The 21,484-nt window shown below is 42.8% G+C and overlaps 1 protein-coding gene and 1 non-coding gene across 2 annotated transcripts; both read right to left on the bottom strand.

Annotated features, from left to right (window-relative positions):
- Positions 1 to 5,591: 5,591 nt before the first annotated feature.
- Positions 5,592 to 5,671, bottom strand: LOC141256924 (small nucleolar RNA SNORD103/SNORD85). The gene has a single exon (XR_012317863.1). It is a non-coding gene; the product is annotated as a small nucleolar RNA SNORD103/SNORD85 (small nucleolar RNA).
- Positions 5,672 to 16,159: 10,488 nt separating this feature from the next.
- On the bottom strand, positions 16,160 to 20,101 carry LOC141219524 (cbp/p300-interacting transactivator 3-like). Its single transcript, XM_073666151.1, has 2 exons — positions 19,951 to 20,101; positions 16,160 to 18,358 (listed from the first exon to the last, which is right to left on the bottom strand). Exon 2 carries the CDS (start codon positions 18,353 to 18,355, stop codon positions 17,810 to 17,812), a length of 546 nt encoding a protein of 181 aa, XP_073522252.1. The 5' UTR covers positions 18,356 to 18,358; positions 19,951 to 20,101; the 3' UTR covers positions 16,160 to 17,809.
- Between the last annotated feature and the right edge of the window lie 1,383 nt (positions 20,102 to 21,484).

A 21,484-nucleotide genomic window follows, 5' to 3' on the forward strand; every position in this document is an offset into this window, starting at 1 on the left:
TAGACACGACTTATTTTTCGTGAATCCGTGCTGATTACCATTTATTATATTATTCTCTATGGTAGTTACCTGGATCCACCTTCTTACCTTTTTTAAATATCGGTATCACATTGGCTATCCTCCAATCCTGTGGCACTAGCCCTGTTACAAGAGAGTCTAAGAATGCGAGATACAGTGGTTTGTCAAATACTGAGCTGTTTGTTGGTGAACATGGATGCAAAGTGTCTGTTTAATATCGCAGCCTTTTCTTTGTCCTCTATAATTATCTTGTTATCGTCTTTTAAGGGGCTGATGCCATCTGATTTTCTTTTTTTGGCATTGTATAAAAATTTTTGGGATTTATTTTAATGTCCCTGGCGAGTTGTTGCTCTGTAGATAATTTTGCTAGCTTGATTTCTTTTTTACATTTCTTATTTAGGTCTTTATACTTCTGAAGAGCTATTTCTGTATTCTCGGCCTTCAAGATTTTGAATGACCTTTGTTTTTGTCTTATTAAACTTTGTACTGTCTTATTTATCCATAATGGTTTCTTTTTATTCCTGAACATTTTATTACCAGAGGGTATATACATTTTCTACAGGATTCTAGTAGTATTTCCTTAAACATGCCCCATTTACGTTTGGTATCCCCAGTTACCATGAAATTTGTTGAAATCAGCCTTCCTAAAGTTCCAGGTTTTTGCATTTCTTTTTTTAAATGTTTTATTGAATATTACAATGAAACTTACCATATTATGGTCACTGTTTCCCAAATGCTCCCGGACCTGTAGATATGAAATAGTATCTGGTCTATTTGACAGCACCAGATCCAGCAGATTACCTCCCCTGGTTGGTTCATCTACCAGCTGAGAGAGGTAATTGTCCTGAACTGTGGATAAGAACTTACAGCTTTTAGCACAGCTGGAAGATTCTTTGTCCCATTGAATATCTGGATAGTTAAAATTCCCCATAATAAGAACCCTATCATTATTTGCTGCATTTTTAATTTGTTCCAGCATTTCGTCCTCTACCAGTTCAGCTATATTAGGAGGCTTGTAACAAACTCCAATTAAAAGCTTTCCATTATTGCCATCCCCATGTACATTAACCCAGACTGATTCTACATTGTTGCCGCTCCCCCCAATGTTGTCATTGAGCACAGGTTTTAAGTTGGATCTTATGAAAATACACACCCCTCCACCTTTTTTGCCTTTCCTGTCCTTTCTAAATCTGGTATATCCCTCTATGTTTGTCACCCAGTCATGGCTTTCATCCTGCCAGGTTTCCATAATACCCACCACATCGTATTCTGTGACCAACATAAGAGTCTCCAGTTCAGCCATTTTGTTTGCGAGGCTTATTGCATTTGCCAGCAGACATTTAGTACAGTTAGCACATTTGCTACTCCTACTCGGCTTCCTACTTTCCTTGCGTATCCCAGCACCCCCCCCCCCCCCACAAGATCCTATAACCCCTACTGTCTCACTCTCTGTCTACTCTATCCCCTTATTAGCATGAATACCCTCCCTCTCCCCAGATCCTAGTTTAAAAGCTCCTCCATCCGTCTGACCATTTTTTCCCCTAGCATAGCTGCACCCTCCCCAGTGAGGTGCAGCCCGTTCCTACCACAGAGCCTGTACCCAACAGCAAAGTCAGCCCAGTTCTCCATGAACCCAAAAGCTTCCTTCCTACACCAATTTCTAAGCCACTTATTTATCTCCCTAAGCTTCCGCTGTCTCGAGTGACACCGGCAGTATTTCTGAAAACACCACCTTGGAGGTACTGGCCTTCATCTTCTCTCCTAGTTCCCTGTAATCATTTTTAAGGACATTCTACCTCCCTCTAACGTTGTCATTAGTACCGATGTGTACCATGACCGTTGGGTTTTCACAGCCCCACCCAACAATCTGTCTATCTGATCAGCAATATGCCGAACCTGAGCACCCAGCAGACAACACACTGTTCGGCATTCACGGTCTCGGCGGCAGATGTCCCTGTCTGTCCGCCTAATTATAGAGCCCCTACCACCAACATGTCTTTCCTTTACTGCACTCCTATTTCCCTCCTCCTTACAGCAGTCGTCTTCCTGGTTGCTAGGAGCAACGTCGGGCTGCAGTGATCCCAGCCTTGGGCTTGCATTTCTAATATCAGCCAAACAGGCATATTTACTAGGTTGTGCCGATGAGGACTGGGCTCCCTGACACTTTACCACCTACCCCTTCTTCTGTTACCCAGGTACCTACTTCTGGGTCCTGATCTTCCCCATCTCCATGTCACTGGCCCCAGCCAGCACAAGCTCAGTGAGATCTAAACTCCTCTCCAGGTTTGCAATGCTCCTCAGTGTTGATAGCTGCACATTTAGATCCAGTATCTGGGCTTCCCAACATGTAACTCGCTGTCATCGAGCCAGACATATTCACCCTCAAACGGCAGGTCAAGTAATGCATACATCTCACATGACGCACACCTGGTAGCATTGCCCATGGAGCACATTATATGGGGATAAACAATACAAGTAAGAACATAAAAACTAATGGAAGACTAGTTAAAAAAAAAAAAACTATGCTCTGGCGTTAAACTATGTTATTGTGTTTAACCATGTACTTTGCTGCCACCTTTGTACTTAACTGCAGCCTCTGAGACGCTCAATCAAGCCTCTGCACGCTCAGGAACCTTGCTTTTTTTTCATTATTATTTCATTATTCTGGCCTTTGGTAAATATTAAACATTATGGTAATCCTAATTTACCTAAAACAGGAAAGGTTTATCCTGATTTCATGTCAGATATTGAGAAAACCATGGATATGTGTCTTTTTATGTAGTGTATGTAAACTTCTGGTTTCAACTGTATCAAATATATGTGTAGTTACTTTCTTACCCTTATGCCATGTTTGTAATTTCCATGGGGATATTTCATACATTTTGTTGTGAGTCCATATAGTAATAAAAAAGTTAATTTTTAGGGGTCTATTTTGTTCTGATATTTTCATGTGTAAAGGACACTATTACGTTTGTTAAGAAAAAGAGTAAAGGAAAAAAATGAGTAGAAAAAAAGTAATTAATATATTACACACCTATATACAAAAATTTGTGACATTCGCTACACTAATGCCCTATATATACATAAAGCTACTCGGCCCCAACTATTATTTTGTTCTGCAAAAGAAAAAAAAACGGACATCTCTAAGGTTATGTGCCACGATGCAGAAATGCTCCGGATTTTTTCCTGAGCGTTTCTGCATCTCCCTGGAAGGAAAAGCACATGTACAATCTGCATGCGTTTTTCCTGCCAGGGACATGCGGAAGTGAAGCGTTCTTCACATGCATTTCTGCATGCGGGTTGACAAGCGCTTTCCAAGCGATTTTAGCATCACCTGGAAAGTGCTTGACAACTTGGTCACACTATATAAATCCATGCAAACGGCATAGATTTATATAGTGTGACCAAAAGACTGGTAGAAAAAAAATTGCTTGCCGGCAGCTCACGGTACATTGAAGGACCTGCCGTCACATGACTAAATGATGTCAGCACAGGTCCTTCAGTCCACTGCAATCTGCCGGAAAGCGAAAACAAGCGCACTGCGGGCCATCAGAAGGTAAATATATATATTTTTTTTATTATTCTTTTTTTTTAAAGTTCTACGGTACCCAGGTCCAGACGAGAGTCTCTTCTCCAAACCCAGATACCATCCGCACATTGAAACGCATGGATTCTGCATGTACAGATGCAGTGATGCGTAATCCATGCGTTCCAATGCAAGTCAATGGTGGCAAAAACGCAGCGCTTCTGCAAAATAATTGGTAATGCTGCGTTTTTTTCCGCAACGATAATCCGCAGTGGAAATTTCCACAGCATGTGCACAGCACATGCGGATCATCAGGGAACATGGCAGACCTTCTCTACCAAGCGTTTCTGCAGCGGAATTGCCGCTGCAGAAATGCTTAAAAAAAAAAAAACCCACAAAAAAAAACCATAGTGGGCACACAGCCTTACACAGGTCAGAATTGATCCGCTGATCACAGTGAAAGCTGAAGTGGGGAGGTAGTACAGCCACCCAGGACAACGTGCAGGAATGGTTAAGAGACAGCAGCAATCTCCACCGTCACCGCATGGTAACCAGAACTTGCGGCACCCTACATGTACAGCAGATTGTGGGAACACACTTCCATGGCACTGTACATGTACGGTAGATGTCATGAAGGGGTTAAAAATTCAACATCTAAAAGTGAATCAGTAATGCTGACTCTGCACCACAAACCAAGTCACAGATTTTGCATTATAATTTGTAAATTAAAAACCAAGAATAGATCCAAGATGCTTTGGGGAACGCTTATGCAAACTAGCTCACAAGTGAACGAGCTTGGCCTGCAGTTACAGCTCTTCAGCCTCTTTCGCCTCCTAATGCCAGTGATTGCCAGGTCACTCTTCGGTGAAGGTGCAGTCACTCCTGGAACACCAGATGCACAGATTCTTGCTCTCACAACATTAGGACACTACTGCACATGCACCACCCCCAGAATGATGGTGCATGCACAAGATGACAGTTCAGAAAGCAGGTCACAGAGAAGAGTAGTCTGTCAATTAACAGAAAGATGTGCACTATGAGAAGGGCCAGGTAACCTCCCTGGCTTAAGCACAGACCAAGCTCAGAAAATTTTATAGGGCCCTAATTTGTACAGAGCCATGGTCATGCTCCAGTCTATGGGACTGAGTGATAGTAAGTTACAGCACATTTGCCATTACTGCTACATTGGAATACAGAAGTCCTGTTCTGGTGAATTGTAGGGAACAAGAAATCAGACCAATCTAATCATCAGCTTGCTACTGGATAGGCAATTTAGCATTACTGGTATAAACCTTTTGAGGCTCAATCTGTTGTCAATTGTCTTCAGTCCCCCATACCATCAAAAAGTATAAATTATATGTAAAGTGTGCATTACAATACTAACGAGTCCCTGCCATTTCCAGCATCATGGGCCACAGCTCTGACTTGCCAGCTCATTCCTTTCTTAATGCAACCCTATGGGACCACCGTTCTGAGTTTCAGTCTTAGACCACATTCAGTATTTGTAAGCTAAAAGCAGGAGTCTGTGCAAAAAGGCAGACATGCTGCACGTGTTTCTATTATACTTTTCATTTGACTTTCACTCGAGCATTTATAAGCCAAAACCCAATTTAAAATACTGACCGTGGCCTTCCATTGAGAATGTTACTTGTTGTCCATACAGAAAGCTGAGCTAGCAGGTAACAATGCTGTCAGGTGAGGCAGGAGAGGACAGGAGCAGCTCTGAAAACAGCAGCCAGCAAGTATTTTAATGTACACACTACTGATTGGTAACAAAGGGGGCAATAAAGAAATTGGCCTATTAAGAGAGTTGGATAAAAGTTATCAGAATTATAAGACAGACACAAAGTTCAAACAGCCACTTTATTAACCATTACTCCACATTGCTCAGTTTAATGTATAAGTTTCTAATCATGTACTAATCCTCTTCTGACCAATACCACACGTGTTCCTGTATGAAGAAAGTCAAAGATTAGGAACACTGAAGAATAAGAGCAAACAACCCAACACCCAAGTGCTGACCGCTACACATTCCATTATGTCTCAATCAAGCTCAGATAGAGTACAGCAAAGCTCTCATAAGCGAACAAGGTTCTCAGTGAGGGCAAGTTTGACATCCTTGCTTGATCAAGACACTGCAGTATAAACTTATACCAAAGGCCACTTACCTGCTCACTGGAAGGTCCCATTCCTCAGGATTCTGCTGCTAGGGAATAGAAAAACAAAAAGTCAATTTAGACATTTCAGACTAGACCTAGTCTGCAGACTAGCTGCATATCACAGCCAATCTGCTATAAAGACCTGGCTCAGGTTCAGTTGAGTACTGCTTGTGAATCGTCATTCTATTCAGTGAGGGCAAGTTTGTCATCATAGCCAGGCCTCTCTCATAGCAGTAAGTGAAAGGTCAGGAACTTTGTAACAGGAAATATTGGCTCAACCCAACATGCCATGCATGAGAAGGCCACAGACGTGAGCCCATAATGCACCTACTATACTGCAAATTATCCTGCAGCCAGTCTACTGGGGGCTACACTGCTTGTAAGGCCGGCTGCAGACCAGCGTATGAGAAAGCGGCAGAGTTTCAGCCAGAAAACAAAGTACGATTTTTCCTAAATGACATCCAATTGCCATCTGTTTTTAAAAAATGTACCTGATCAAATACAGTTTCCTAGGTTTATAGTAGAAATGTATCCAGAAAAACTTCCATGTTTCAGGCAGGATTTTTTTTTTTTTTAAAGCTAAGTGCCCACGATGCAGAAATGCTGATATTTTCAGCATCTCCCAGGCAGGAAAAACACATGCGGATTTTATATGCGTTTTTCCTGCCAGGTAGAAGCATCTGTCAAGCGTCTTTGCATGCATTTCTGCATGCAGGTTATCAAGCGCTTTTCGCATCACTAGGAAAAGTGCTTGACAACTTGGTCACACTATATAAATCCATGCGGTTGACCAAGTAATAGTTAAAAAAAGAAAAAAAAAAAAAAAAAAGAAAAAAATCTCTCCGATGTATCCGGTCTCTTGTACAGCTCGTGGTGTAAAAGGACCTTCCATGACATCATTTAGTCATGTAACAGGTCACGCGACCACCAACGTCAGCTGTTGCATGACTAAATGACATCATGGAACCAGGATGCACTGTACAGGAGACAGAGGCCATCAGAAGGCACATATAATGTATATTTTCTCATCTTAAATTATTTTAACAGATACTATGGTACCTGGGTCTGGAGGAGAGTCTCCTCTTCTCCCGACCCGGGTACCATCCGCACATTGAATCGCTTAATATCCGCATGTGCACATGTAGTCATGCGGATATTAAGCGATTCAATGCAAGTCAACGGCGGCAATTACACCGCATGTCCGCAAAAATAATGGGCATGCTGCGGATTTTTCTGCAATGATAATCCACAGCAGAAATTTCCGCAGCATGTGCAGAGCACATGTAGATCATTGGGGACCATGGGGCATGCATCACCAAGGGTTTAAGTGTTTTTTTGTTGTGGAAATTCCACGGCAAATACACTTGAAAAACACATAGTGGGCACACAGCATAACACCTATAGCCCTGAATGGGTGACTAACCCAGGACTTGGAAGTAGTGCATTCTGCAATTTTCTCAAGGACAGTCAAAAAAAGTTCTGAACATCCTTATTGATTGACATGGGTCAGTGCAGTCCAGGTGCCATCTGATTCATATGCTAGTCTGAGTGAGCCCTAAAGCTGACACTTCTGTACCACAGACATCTGATAAATCAGCCAAACACCCCTCCCACCCATCTGAAGTGTATGGGGGCATCCCAACTCCCACAAGACAGTTTTGGGGAGCAAATGATTGAGTAGTTAGAACAGCTGATTTTTTTGCTTGCAGAAGAGAAGCAGATCTAGATGAAGGCAGCTATTGCCTTTACCAGTAGTAAGCACAACACTAGGCCAAGGCAGGCACTCATGTGTACAGGCTGCGCCACTGCCCCCCACTGGACAGGCCCCATGCCACCACCCCCCATGTTACATAGATGAGGCAGGCCAGATTCACAGGCCAAACGTACCTTCCAGCTGGCGGGATGATGCAGAGCACCGCTTCTGGTCATATTAACACTCCTACAAGGAAAGAGGGTCAGTGAGTGACAGTCACAATGGCAGGTCTAAATGAGTGAAGGTGGCGGCCAAGAGACAGCGGCCGCCATACTCCTGCCACTTACCACACGCACTCACATGGCGGACCTTTCTGCGTGAGAAGTCGGATCAGTCAGATCACCGCTTCCAGCCGGCACCACGTGGAGCATCCGCCAACACTGCCGCCGCCCATACAGGTCACCGCTACCAGTACGGGCAATGGCCCAGAGACACCTAGCCCGTACACGAGCCCAGGCCGGAGCATGGCCTCATCCCACCGGAGCAGCCCGCGGCTTCCCTCGCTCCGCAGTAACACAGTACGCTAACCGATCAGCACACGGCGCCATGCCGGCAGCAAGAGGCCGACCACACGCTGCACGCCCCTTATATTGCCTGCGTGACGCAGCACCGCGCCGGAAGCAGAACTAGAGGACTCTGGGAATTGAAGTGTTGTTCGGGAGGAGTCCTGGATGTTCCGGACTGTGCAAAGGTGTGAGCGCGCATGCGCGTCTCAAGTGTTTGATTGATTGATTGATTTATCTATCTATCTTGCCAGAACTCTTGTATTCTCTGCCAGACTCGTAGTCACACATCCCAGACACCAGATCCGCTCCCCAACATCCGGGAGACTCATCCGCTTGGTGGACCTGTGTGTGCACTATGCTGCCATTGCCTCCAGTAGCCACATAGGAGGGGAGATCAGCTCTACTATGGTGGCCCACAGTGTGATAGCCAGCTCTTCCATGTGTAGCTTGTAAATAGCCCATAGATGGGTTATCTGGAGCGCCTATCCCTGGGGTATCACACCGGAGGGGGCAGCTCTCAGCCCTAGAGGTGAGCGGATCGCCTCACACAGCCCCGGTCCAGGTCACTGCTCTCCGGCCGTGGACTGTGCATTTCCTGACCATCCGGCTTCCTTGGTGCGGCGTTTGATTCGCTGGCCTGGTGTGAAGTCATCAGTGCGCCATGTGGTTCACAGGTGATGAGGCGCCAGCACAGCAAACCATAAGATGGGCCCAGGATCGTGGAAGGTCAGGATATTCTCACAGGCCCTGTCCACAGCCAGAGAGCATAGACCGATCCCCTCATGTGTAATCAGCCCCCCCTTAATCAGCTGTGTGAAAAGGTGGTCCGGCTTGAGACAATGGTCTGCTGTCATATATAGTCCCTATACGTCAGGGTTCCCCAACTCCAGTCCTCAAGGCCCACCAACAGGTCATGTTTTCAGGATTTCCTTAGTATTGCACAGGTGATAATTCCATCATCAGCACAGGCAATAGTTACATCACCTGTGCAATACTAAGGAAATCCTGAAAACATGACCTGTTGGTGGGCCTTGAGGACTGGAGTTGGGGAACCCTGCTATACGTGACTACAGACTATACAGGCTTGAGACAATGGTCTGCCGTCATATATAGTCCCTATACGTGACTGCAAACTATACAGGCTTGAGACAATGGTCTGCCGTCATATATAGTCCCTATACGTGACTGCAGACTATACAGGCTTGGGACAATGGGCTGCTGTCATATATAGTCCCTATACGTGACTGCAGACTATACAGGCTTGGGACAATGGGCTGCTGTCATATATAGTCCCTATACGTGACTGCAGACTATACAGGCTTGAGACAATGGTCTGCCGTCATATATAGTCCCTATACGTGACTGCAGACTATACAGGCATGAGACAATGGTCTGCCGTCATATATAGTCCCTATACGTGACTGCAGACTATACAGGCTTGGGACAATGGGCTGCTGTCATATATAGTCCCTATACGTGACTGCAGACTATACAGGTTTGAGACAATGGTCTGCCTTTGTATATAGTCCCTATATGTGACTGCAGACTATACAGGCTTGAGACAATGGTCTGCTGTCATATATAGTCCCTATACGTGACTGCAGACTATACAGGCTTGGGACAATGGTCTGCCGTCATACATAGTCCCTATACGTGACTGCAGACTATACGGGCTTGGGACAATGGTCTGCCGTCATATATAGTCCCTATACGTGACTGCAGACTATACAGGCTTGAGACAATGGTCTGCCGTCATATATAGTCCCTATACGTGACTGCAGACTATACAGGCTTGGAACATTGGTCTGCCGTCATATATAGTCCCTATACGTGACTGCAGACTATACAGGCTTGAGATATTGGTCTGCCGTCGTATATAGTCCCTATACATGACTGCAGACTATACAGGCTTGGGACAATGGTCTGCTGTCATACATAGTCCCTATACGTGACTGCAGACTATACGGGCTTGGGACAATGGTCTGCCGTCATATATAGTCCCTATACGTGACTGCAGACTATACAGGCTTGAGACAATGGTCTGCCGTCATATATAGTCCCTATACGTGACTGCAGACTATACAGGCTTGGAACAATGGTCTGCCGTCATATATAGTCCCTATATGTGACTGCAGACTATACAGGCTTGAGATATTGGTCTGCCGTCGTATATAGTCCCTATACATGACTGCAGACTATACAGGCTTGGGACAATGGTCTGCTGTCATACATAGTCCCTATACGTGACTGCAGACTATACAGGCTTGAGACAATGGTCTGCCGTCGTATATAGTCCCTATACATGACTGCAGACTATACAGGCTTGGGACAATGGTCTCCCGTCATATATAGTCCCTATACGTGACTGCAGACTATACAGGCTAGAGATATTGGTCTGCCGTCGTATATAGTCCCTATACATGACTGCAGACTATACAGGCTTGGGACAATGGTCTGCCGTCATACATAGTCCCCATACGTGACTGCAGACTATACAGGCTTGGGACAATGGTCTGCCGTCATATATAGTCCCTATACGTGACTGCAGACTATACGGGCTTGAGATATTGGTCTGCCGTTGCATATAGTCCCTATACATGACTGCAGACTATACAGGCTTGGGACAATGGTCTGCCGTCATATATAGTCCCTATACGCGACTGCAGACTATACGGGCTTGGGACAATGGTCTGCCGTCATATATAGTCCCTATACGTGACTGCAGACTATACAGGCTTGAGACAATGGTCTGCCGTCATATATAGTCCCTATACGTGACTGCAGACTATACAGGCTTGAGACAATGGTCTGCCGTCATATATAGTCCCTATACATGACTGCAGACTATACAGGCTTGGGACAATGGTCTGCCGTCATATATAGTCCCTATACGTGACTGCAGACTATACAGGCTTGAGACAATGGTCTGCTGTCATATATAGTCCCTATACATGACTGCAGACTATACAGGCTTGGGACAATGGTCTGCCGTCATATATAGTCCCTATACGTGACTGCAGACTATACGGGCTTGGGACAATGGTCTGCTGTCATATATAGTCCCTATACGTGACTGCAGACTATACAGGCTTGAGACAATGGTCTGCCGTCATATATAGTCCCTATACGTGACTGCAGACTATACAGGCTTGAGACAATGGTCTGCCGTCATATATAGTCACAGAATTAAATCTAATTCACCACCTGCAGTCCCACACTTCTGGAGCACGGATTGCACTTGGGCAGGGCGCAACATCCAATAGAGAAAGCAGAAAAATCCAGCTCACATATGAAGTCCAAAAAAGTGCATTTTATTTTCCAAGGTACATGAAGGAAAGATTAAAATTGTGTGTTCACAAAAATGAGAATACAGGCATCTTTTGACGCGTTTCGAGCGGCGAGCTCTCTTTGTCAAGAATAAAGCACTGTTCTATTGCACGGGCGATGCTGCAGTACCCGCCATCAGCTTTGTGAAGAGATGCTACCAATACTGGACAGGTGTCTGGCTGCATTGCTGACCAGAGGGGTCCTTGCTTGCTCTGCATGTGTTCAGGCTTTTAAAGGCCTTTTAACCGTTTCAAGGTCCTAAAAATGGTTAAAAGAAGTGCCCTGTCCATTCTTCTGGCATCTTCCGCTCTGTAGACGCTCTGTACTTTACAATTCAAGTCAATGGGAAAACCCAAAAGATGCCCGAAAGACGCCCAGACATCTTTGTGGAGCTTTTTGCCATCGTTTTTGCTTTTAAAAGCACTAGTGGTTTCTTAATTATTCAGTGTATTGAAAAAAAAAAGTTCAGGAAAGGACAGTAAATAGGACAGTACTGAAACCATGGGATAACCCTCTAAAAACACTGGTGGCCAAAACTGGCAGAGAAACACTCAGGAAATAACCAAAAAAACACAGAAAAGATGTTTCAGGATAAAAAACACCAGAGTTTCCTAAAGCGTCTTCTGATTGAAAAACTCCTGGGGTTAAAAGATGTTGTGTGCACATGGCCTAATATTGGTGGCCATTGTTTAGGAACACTGGATAGCCCTTCTCTAGCCACACTCCCTCCTTAGCTGTTTTTCATTTGCCCCTTATTTTTCTTTTAATTTGCACCTAATTTAAAGTCTATTTTATACGTGTTTGCCTGCTTTTTTAGATGAAAAAAAAGAAAAGTGAGTTAAAAAAATGCAAGTGATGAATCAGGCCCATAGTGTTTAGCAAAATGACTTCTGTTTATAAATAAGTAAACATGGCATTAAACACATGGGACAGTAGGTGGCAGTATACAACTATATCATAGACCAATGAAGCCATTTCATAGGGCAGGAACTTCCGCTGAAGGAATAGCCCCATGCTATAAATTCCTGATATCTGTAAATGATTGGCTATGCAGGAAAATCCAAGGATTTTAATGGTATCAATTAAGCTGTCAAAAAGTATCAGAAGTGCAAGGACTGATTAGGGAGCTTTATTGCTGAGGATAGTACCCTCTGGAGTAAATGCTTTTGCCCTACATTGTGTTAGAAATGTGCTTCCTATTCCTTTCCTTCTATTTTATATCTGAGGCTCTATCAAAATCATTTCACACATAGAGTTTTCTTCTCTGAAAAACATGCAGAATTCACCGCACTTACACACCTCGGCTTCTATCAGTGAGGTTATTAATGGATGTCTGAGGCATGCTCTGCCACACTAAATGCATTTGGGCATGTCAATTATCAATATGCCTTTGCAATTGCCGACCAACGACGTCCCAGATCCAGATGTGCTCGATGGGAGACAGGTCCGGAGATGCTGCCGTTTGCAGTTTCAATGTTGAGGTGCGTAGAAATGCTAAAAAAAATAGCGCAGTCTTCAGTCAGTGGTGCAATCCCTCCCGGGGCAGTAGCCAACAATCCTCTGGAAATACCAAAAAAAAACAAAAAATGGAAGCAGCACTCACTTGGGCCAAGTTAAAGAGAAAATGTGGAGTTTATGCAGGCATATGGGACCTAGATGGGGAATCAGACTCCAGTTTATTTACACATGGATGCCTTGAGTGATGCAGTGCTGCCTCCATTTTTCATATATATACACTTTTTTTGACATTTCATACACTACAGTTTACATTTTTTCAACAGCATAATTCAACATATGTATGCTGCACCAGGAGAGCGCTTTTTTGGCCTTTATAAACCTATGGGTATGCTGGTGTAATTGTTTCATTGTTTGAAATTTGACTAGAGATGAGCAAACCCGAACTGTAAAGTTTGAGGTCCGTACCGGTGCTGAACTCTGAACAAGGACTTCTCCTGGAAAAGGAGAGAGAGAGACAGAGAGCGAGAGAGAGATTTCAATGGGAATCAGGATCAGATTCAAGTTCGGGTACAGTCATGGTACCCAAACCAAACTTTGGACTAAAGTTTGATCGGGAACCATTACCCGAACATCCCCGAGTCTGCTCAACCCTCAATTTGACCAGTAATTATGTTATGAATATTGTGGAAATCACACTTAAGTTTATTGAGAATTTTTTTTTTTTACTACATCGCCTCTGAAATCCTCCTAAAAAAAACTGTGTAAAATACTCTTGGGAAATCTACTTTTGCTGTTCAAATGAGCTGGTATTTTTTTTTACCTTTTTCTTCCTGAAAAGGTTTTGAAAATTGCCTGGTGGAAAAACAAAAGTGCATGTCCCTTTTCTGAAGTGGATCCTGAAGGAAACCTTTTCAAACTAGGCACTGTCCAATGAAAAGGCAACGAACGCTTCAGGAAAAAACTCTTCCTAAATAGATTCAGAAGAAAAACTGGTTCATGGTTTTAAATTCCTCAAAAACCTAAGTGTGAGTATAGCCTAAATTCATCTCATATTATTTATTTTACTTGTATAACACCATTATATTCCGCAGCACTTTACAGACATTATTGGCATAGTCCCCATTGGGGCTCACAATCTAAGCTCCCTATCAGTATGTCTTTGGAGTGTGGGAGGAAAGCAGAGAACCAAGGACAAGGACACCGGCACTGCAAGGTAACAAAGCCAACCACTAAGTCACTGTGCTGCACATATATATATTTTTTAGTGAACAGATAAAATCCTGTTCTGATGGCATATTTTTTTTACTACTCACTATAGTGTTTAACCATGCATGAACTCCATTGTTTTATCATTTTGTTTGCTTATGTGGTAAAGATCAAAAACATATTTAATAAAAGTGGTATAGCAAATACAGAAAGCAGTGCTATTGAAAAGCCCAAGCATTCCATGAAATTGTGAACATTTCACTAAGTGCTGTGTCAGCACTTGCTGCAACATGCCCTTATAGATGACACATCCTTGGAGACCAGCTCATCTTCTTCCAGCCTTATATGGTATGTATGAGGGGGCTGCGGAGCCCTGACATCAGCATTGGGGGCTGAGCTTGTCCATGTTACAGTAAAAAATAGACGTTTTGCTTCACATCCAAACTGGTCCATCACTCTGGTGGACAAAATATAAATTGTCTGATGCCCATCCCTGCCTATGGGCACAGGGCAAAGGCTGCAGATTGCTGTAATCTAAGACCTCATTGAGACGTCTGATTTTCTTCCATATATGAGAAAATTAGATTGATTATTCTGATCAGAGTTTGATCAGAGTATGGTCCGAGTGTCATCTGATTTTCTTGTATGTGGAGAAATGAAACATTTTTTCCACATTCTCCATTCTGACAGTCCGTGAAAATCGGACCGCACTCGGATGTCATTCGAATGCAGTCTGATTTTTTTCACGGACACATTGACTTGCATTGCTGATTTTGAACCGACCTCGGATCAAAATCGAACGTCTCTGATATTTTCCGTGGACCACTCAGTCCAAGGAAAAAAATCAGACATGTGAATGGCACCATAGAATGTCATAGGTACTCGTATGTAAAAATCAGATGTCTGAATGAGGCCTTACAGTCTCTCCATTCCCATGTGAGAAATACCGTTCTACCTACAGTACATTTCTGTTCTTGTAAATAACATTGCAATCACCGTACATATTACCGCACAGATTAGACTAGTACCACTTGGAGCTGTATTTGTTTTTCTTTTATTGTGATTCTTTATTTTCAGCATTTTTTGACCAATAAATTAAGATACCCAAACACTTTAAATAGCTGTCTGCCCAACGCTATTTCGGATGACCGCCACGTGCAGGCAGTTTTAATAGGAAATAGGCCACCGACACGTATTTTTGGCGGCAGCAGAGAAGAAAAAGTGCAAATTGAAATTCAACATCCCCATCCTCCTTTCCCTCAAAATCGTCAGGAGCTCCCCACACACATAATAGCAGGGCTTCTCAAACCTTTTGTAGTTGGGCCTCACCCGACAGACCAAGGTGATACCTGGACCTCACCATCTATTGTGGAAGTCTGTGCCAAAATTAAAAATATTGCCCAATTGATTTCATTGGTCTCCTAAATGTAATATGATGTTAATATTAGTAGAAATAACTAGCTAATTACGTTGCAGCAAGGGATTGCTGCAGCCAGAGAAAAAACTTCAATGTTACTTAATATTAAAGGGGTTTTCCACCAATCAGCAGTGTGCAATGCTGAAAGTTTGATATAAACAGTGTACAGAGCAGAACACCACCTCTCAGTCACACTCGACTGCAGATCAGCTCCTGTTATTGAATAAGGACATCAGTATCAAAGTGGGGGGAGATCCTTTTAAAGTGCTCAAGAAAACTGTCTGAGACTGCAGATTGCTGAATCCTCACAGTGTGTAATGTGCACACTGTCAGGATCCCCTTCTACTTCCAGCGATAATGGGTGGTCATGTGACTGCAAGTGTGCAATTTGCATGCCTGGGTCGCATATTGACTAGCTTTTCATCTGTTTCTCTCAATGTTCTATACATATAGGTAAAAAGAACTTTGTAAATGAATTGCCACATTGTGATACCGATGATCACAGACAGGACAGTGCAGAATTCTGTGTGACTTTTTGGCCCACACTTTGTAGCACAAATTGGCATAAAAAATCTGCGAGGAAAGGTGATGCAGGACAATTAGCGATCAGCCTGAGCCATTTCTGGTGTTATTCCACTAGCATACTCTAGGGGGCGTGTATACATTTCCTCTCATAGGCCCAAGGTATCTGATGGTTGTTTTATTCTCAAATTCCTTACAATTACGGTGTCTTTGAGATGCACAGATGACTGGTCTTTCTTTTTTCCGGAAATAGTAAAGAATTCCATCTTATTTCTTTGTTTGAAAAGCCACAAGATGATTATTTTATTTCATTTATATTACATTTGTGTCATTAATCCAAGAACAAATTCCTGTAATATTATTGTCTATTTCAACATAGAAGAGGACCAGCCCTCAAGATTGTGTGAGCATCAGGAAACATACAAGAATACATTTTGTGCATCTACAGTTAAAGAAAATCTGCAATATTGTTTTTATTTCATGGTCATAAATCACCAGCAAGCAGGAAGGAAGCGTTAAACCACTTGAGTAGATCTAGAAACCCAATGTATGATATGTTGTTTTTCTCTTACTAATATTTCCTTTTGCTAGTTCTTCTTATAGGAGTTATATTATGAAGACAACCCCTTTAAACACAGAAGCCAAACCTTTAGGGATTAGCTGTGTCTACCTGTACAGAGTATGACATGGATTCCCTTCAAATGAACAGCTGACTGTGTAACATGTGGACGGCTGTATCCTCCAAAGTGGTGGTTGCTCTTAAAGGCAAAGTCCCAAGTCCCCTTCTATGACATCTTCATGCTTAGTAGGGATAATAGGAGCTGTTTTAATGAAAAAGTCCCTTTAAAGAGAAGCAGAATTTCAGTAAGGCTGTATTATGTAGAGATAAAGTTTAGTCTGTTCAGATCTAACCTTAATTGTTTAAATCCATAAATGCAGTGTCACTGTATATCTTTTATCTGCAGCATTCAATGTGACTACCCAATTGTGCTTATCACCCTGATTCACAGCCAGTTCCTGTAATGGAATAAGTTACTATTATTTCCACAAACATGACTTGCTCAACTGTATAGTGCAAACTTTTATTTCCAATTCTCTAAACTTGTCTGACATTGCCATTGGGTTGATGCCTGAACAGACACGAATAAGCCATTGCTGGCTGTATACAGATAGTGACCCCAGTACGTTCAGTCTTTGTGTCTATAATGGTATCATTACAAAGAGATCTCACAGTAAGTCTGGAACGCCTGACATCACCGCCGCCGTACAGCTCATTCATTGCAAATTATGATACAAAACAAGCAGTTAGTTTTCTTCTCTTTAGGATCGCCTCCTAGCTTTGGATAAAAGACAATACATCAAAAACTGCACTGTGTGAACCTGATCTACAAAGGTTTAGACCACCTTAATAGGTCAGCTCTGGTGACAGTCAAGTAATAAGCCTTTAGCAGGATAGTGCAAATCAGGAGCGAATTGTAACAATAATTGTTTGTCCCATGTAAATCAAGAAGTGTGTTTTATCATATGGAAAACTGATTGTACATACAAAGAAAATGTAAACCCTCCCAAGTACAGTGACATGGAATCAGTGGAATTATCACATGTAAACAGAACTATTGCTATTGATTAAAATTGTTATTGATGATCAATATGAAACTGGTGGCCATGGTTCAGTGCATAGTTTGAAGTTAAATGCATTATGGTAATATTTTCCATATATTATTTCTTGAATCCTTCAATTACAAATGTGATTATTGAACAGTATCTCTCATGATTATAATCTAGTTCAAACAGCCTTATTTTACCAAAGCCTGTTTAGAGGGGAGGGCAGTGGTGAAGGGTTGTTATAAGTAGGACCACTGGAAGCCATGTACAGTGCCGCGGAGTTTCACAGTTGTCTTGTTACCAAGTTGTCCATCAGCAGGTTATTGTGCCAACCTGCTGCTTGCCTACAAAGTCCAAAATGAAATCCATCTCATTGTGCCCCAAGTATAGTTCAGGTAGCTCTTCAATTCTATCCAAACCTAACTCCAGCACCAGAGATGTTAATACATCCTCATCAATGAGGTCAGCGTCCGTCACATTTAAGGTAGGCATGTTTTGGTGATGACTTGGAGCCATTTTGTAAGGTGGTAGTCCCTGTACAAGTCCATTATTAGTCATCATAGGATGTCCCTGGTACTGAGTGTTGAGTTTTTGAAGATGCATTGTAGCCATTAGTTGCTGGGTTCCCATACAGGACTGAGCTTGTCCTGGGTACATCATAGAGCTAGCCATATGCTGGTGCATATTCATCCGTGCCCTCATATTTCCATCTGGATGAACAACTCCATATTGCATCATTGGTAGTGAAGGCATGCCTCTAGCTGGATGAGGATGTGACTGAGACTGCATACCGTTCATGTTCATCCTATAACTAGGGTGTCCGTTTTGCATGGTTTGCATCATCATTGGGTCTGCCATTCCCTGTTAGGAAAAGGGTAAATCGTTATTTTTACGATAATGTAATATTTATTTACATTTACAATAAATATGTTTAAATCCAAGCAGAATGTCCTTTGCTTGGCTTTACAGCCGATATTGAAATGGTGCCCGCCGTAAGCTACTCTAACAGCACGCGGATTGTACATGACGACAAGCCCCCAAGTCCAGACATTACTCCTCAGTTTATTACTTTAGCATAGACCCTAATGGGTAAAAGGCAGACACACCAAACTAGGTGCAACCTGCCCGATTTATAAGATTGCTTCCATTAATCAATAGTGAACTTCCAGATCACGCTTCCTCATGTTTGTATGTAATTCCTACATTTTTATATATAGCTTTATAAGTATACCGCATTAGTTTCCTAGATATCTTGCATCACAAATCCTAAATATAAGGGCTTTATGCTCTATTCTGGTCTAGTGTGTATGAGCATTGCGAAACATTGCATTTAGCCTCTGAAGCAACAATTCATGCAAATATGAATGTTAGGAAACAAGAAGTGACCTCCCTCATTAAGTACAAACCCCAGCAAAAATGCATAGTTCAATATACCCAGCTAAGTACAAGGGCGTGAGAAGTAAGGGCGGCCTTTGATTCTCTTTATTTCCAAGTATTTCTTCTTAGCATACTGATCTAATTCTATAGTTTGATGTTAGAAGGTCGATCCATAATCTTATGAAACGCTCCCTTGTGTGTTTGTGGTTAGCAATCTAAGGAAAGGACTGATATAAAGAAGACGCTGATACGACTGTCACAAGATTGTATTATTCAGTAATATTATGTCCATATAGTATTATATTATGTAAATACAAATTTATAGGACTTTGGCTTTAAACTACTAGTCTCTTCTGCCATGGCACAGGGTTTGTTCTTTGTTATAAAGTCATTTACAATGCAGGATTACACAAGTTGATGCTATAGAGCTTTCTAATGTAATATATTGGGGCACATTATTATTGTCCATGCCTTTGTGATAATGATGAAAAGCATTCATAACACTATAAAGCCAAGTGCATCCATATGTAGCCACAAGCCAGGCTCTAATAGGATTGAGTGTCCCTTTTCACACCCATCTGAATGTGTTTTAAAGTCATAGGGGATTTAACAATGAAAACAAAAGCGTTTCAACAGAAAAAGTTTAACCCTTAACAAGTCACAGAATTGCTCGGGTATCTGAACAAAGGAATATGACTCCACTTACTGTTTTGTGTTTCATTTTGTTAATTTTTCTTTTTCTGCAGCGTTCATGTGAGTTTTAGGATTATCTTAGGGTTTAGTTTGAGCACATTGAGTATAGCGTGTTGTTATACATGTCAGCACAATATAAATAGCAAACACATGCTATGTAACAGTAATACTATAATATAATAAGACGGAGTATGCAGAGACTAGGGATGAAATTACACGTGCAAGTTTGTGGCAAAAAAAACAAATTAGAAAAAAAGAATAAAGGAAAGATTGATACATCACCATTCTTTTCTGTCCACGCCTGTGTTTGCTTAAAGAAAAACTCAAAAAGTGCAACTGTGATTCTAGCAGCCTAAATATAAGAAGAGGGTTACTGCACTCACCCAAAGCTGAAGCTCCCTAGATCCTTCCTTTATAAATCCAATCAGTGTGTAAATGCCAGGAACCCTGAGCAGTCCTCCAGACTACTTCCTACCCCAGTGTGCATTGCTAAATAGGACTTTCTGGAGGAATACAGGGAGGTGGTGGCTAATCAGGCACGCTCCTCGCCCATGATAGGTTGGCCTCTAGCCACTTTAGCTGTAGCCCGGCCCATGTGTTGTTGGACTCCATGAACTGCTGCCTATCAGACGGTTATGCCACTGAGGCAAGGTGCCCTATGGTAAACGACAGTCAGCGTTTACACAATGTCTTTATAGAACAAGGCAAAAATAACAATGATATTGATGGTGAGCCTTGGACATAATTTACTCCTTATAGATTGTAAGCTCCTATGAACCAGTCTGTCTTACTTGATGTATTCCGGCTTTTCTGTGTCTTAGCGTTCCTGCGTGCACTCACGTGTATGCTGAATTGCCTTTATACACTGTAAACATGAGGCACCATAAATAAATGATATCAAAGTATCACGACTAATGTATGTTTGGTTTGTATACTGGAAAAGCTCCCCGTGTACACACTAAACTTGTCAGAATCCAAAAGTGGGACCTGGTCGGGATACGTCAGTGCTGCTAAAAAAGTAGATCAAACAGTCTAGTACATTATCCAATGGTATCCATTAAAAATATGTATGTTAAATACCGTATTTTGTGGATTATAAGACGCACCGGATTATAACACGCACCCCAAATCCTTTTTACCTGGGGGGCAGCGGTGGTGGAGCTGGGGTTACACATCCCGGAGATTGGCGGCGGAGGTGGCTGCGGTAGGAATCGGGCAATGCTGCGGGCCTCATTCTCAAAAGAAGTGTTGCTGATTCAAGACGATGGTGCTGCGGCCCTGTCCTCAGAGGAAGTGTCGCTGATTCAAGGCGGTGGTGGTGGTGGTGGTGGCGGGGCGATGCTGCGTCCCCCGTGGTGGCGGGGCGATGCTGCGGCCCTGTCCTCAGAAGTCGGCGGTGAGCTGAGACGAGGTTCCATATGCCGTACATAGCTCTGCGCTGAGCTTTGGCAAAATGGCTGCCGGAGCATGCACAGATCGAGATCTCGAGAGATGAGCCTTGCATCAGCGACACTTCTTCTGAGGACAGGGCCCGCAGCATCGCCTCGCTACCACTGCAGCCACCACCAACCTTCTGTATCTGGGACCCCGATCCGTCGTCGCTCCCCAGATAAAATACTGTAAGTTCGCATTATAAGACGCACCACCTTTTTCCTCCCAAATTTGGGGGAGAGGAGTGCATTTTCTAATCCGCAAAATACGGTATATGCCTTTTTCTTTTTTACAATGGGACTCTATCAGTTCTAACTATAAGGCACATGCAAAAAATAATATGCTATATAGACAACTCGGAAAGGAACATGGGAACAGCATTCGGGCAGAGTTGATCAATATCTTATCCCGTGAACTAATGTTTTTGAAGGAATGCTACTAATCTGCCTGATTAAAGGGAACCTGACAGATGATATATGTTGCCCA

Source organism: Phyllobates terribilis, unplaced genomic scaffold (genome assembly GCF_046119375.1).
Source record: "Phyllobates terribilis strain yellow unplaced genomic scaffold, ASM4611937v1 Scaffold_2__4_contigs__length_985480577, whole genome shotgun sequence".
In the NCBI taxonomy this organism is placed as follows: domain Eukaryota; kingdom Metazoa; phylum Chordata; class Amphibia; order Anura; family Dendrobatidae; genus Phyllobates; species Phyllobates terribilis.

What these genes read in the sequence shown, in the direction of transcription:
- LOC141219524 (XM_073666151.1), bottom strand. Translation starts at nt 18,355, where the DNA reads ATGGCAGACCCAATGATGATGCAAACCATGCAAAACGGACACCCTAGT.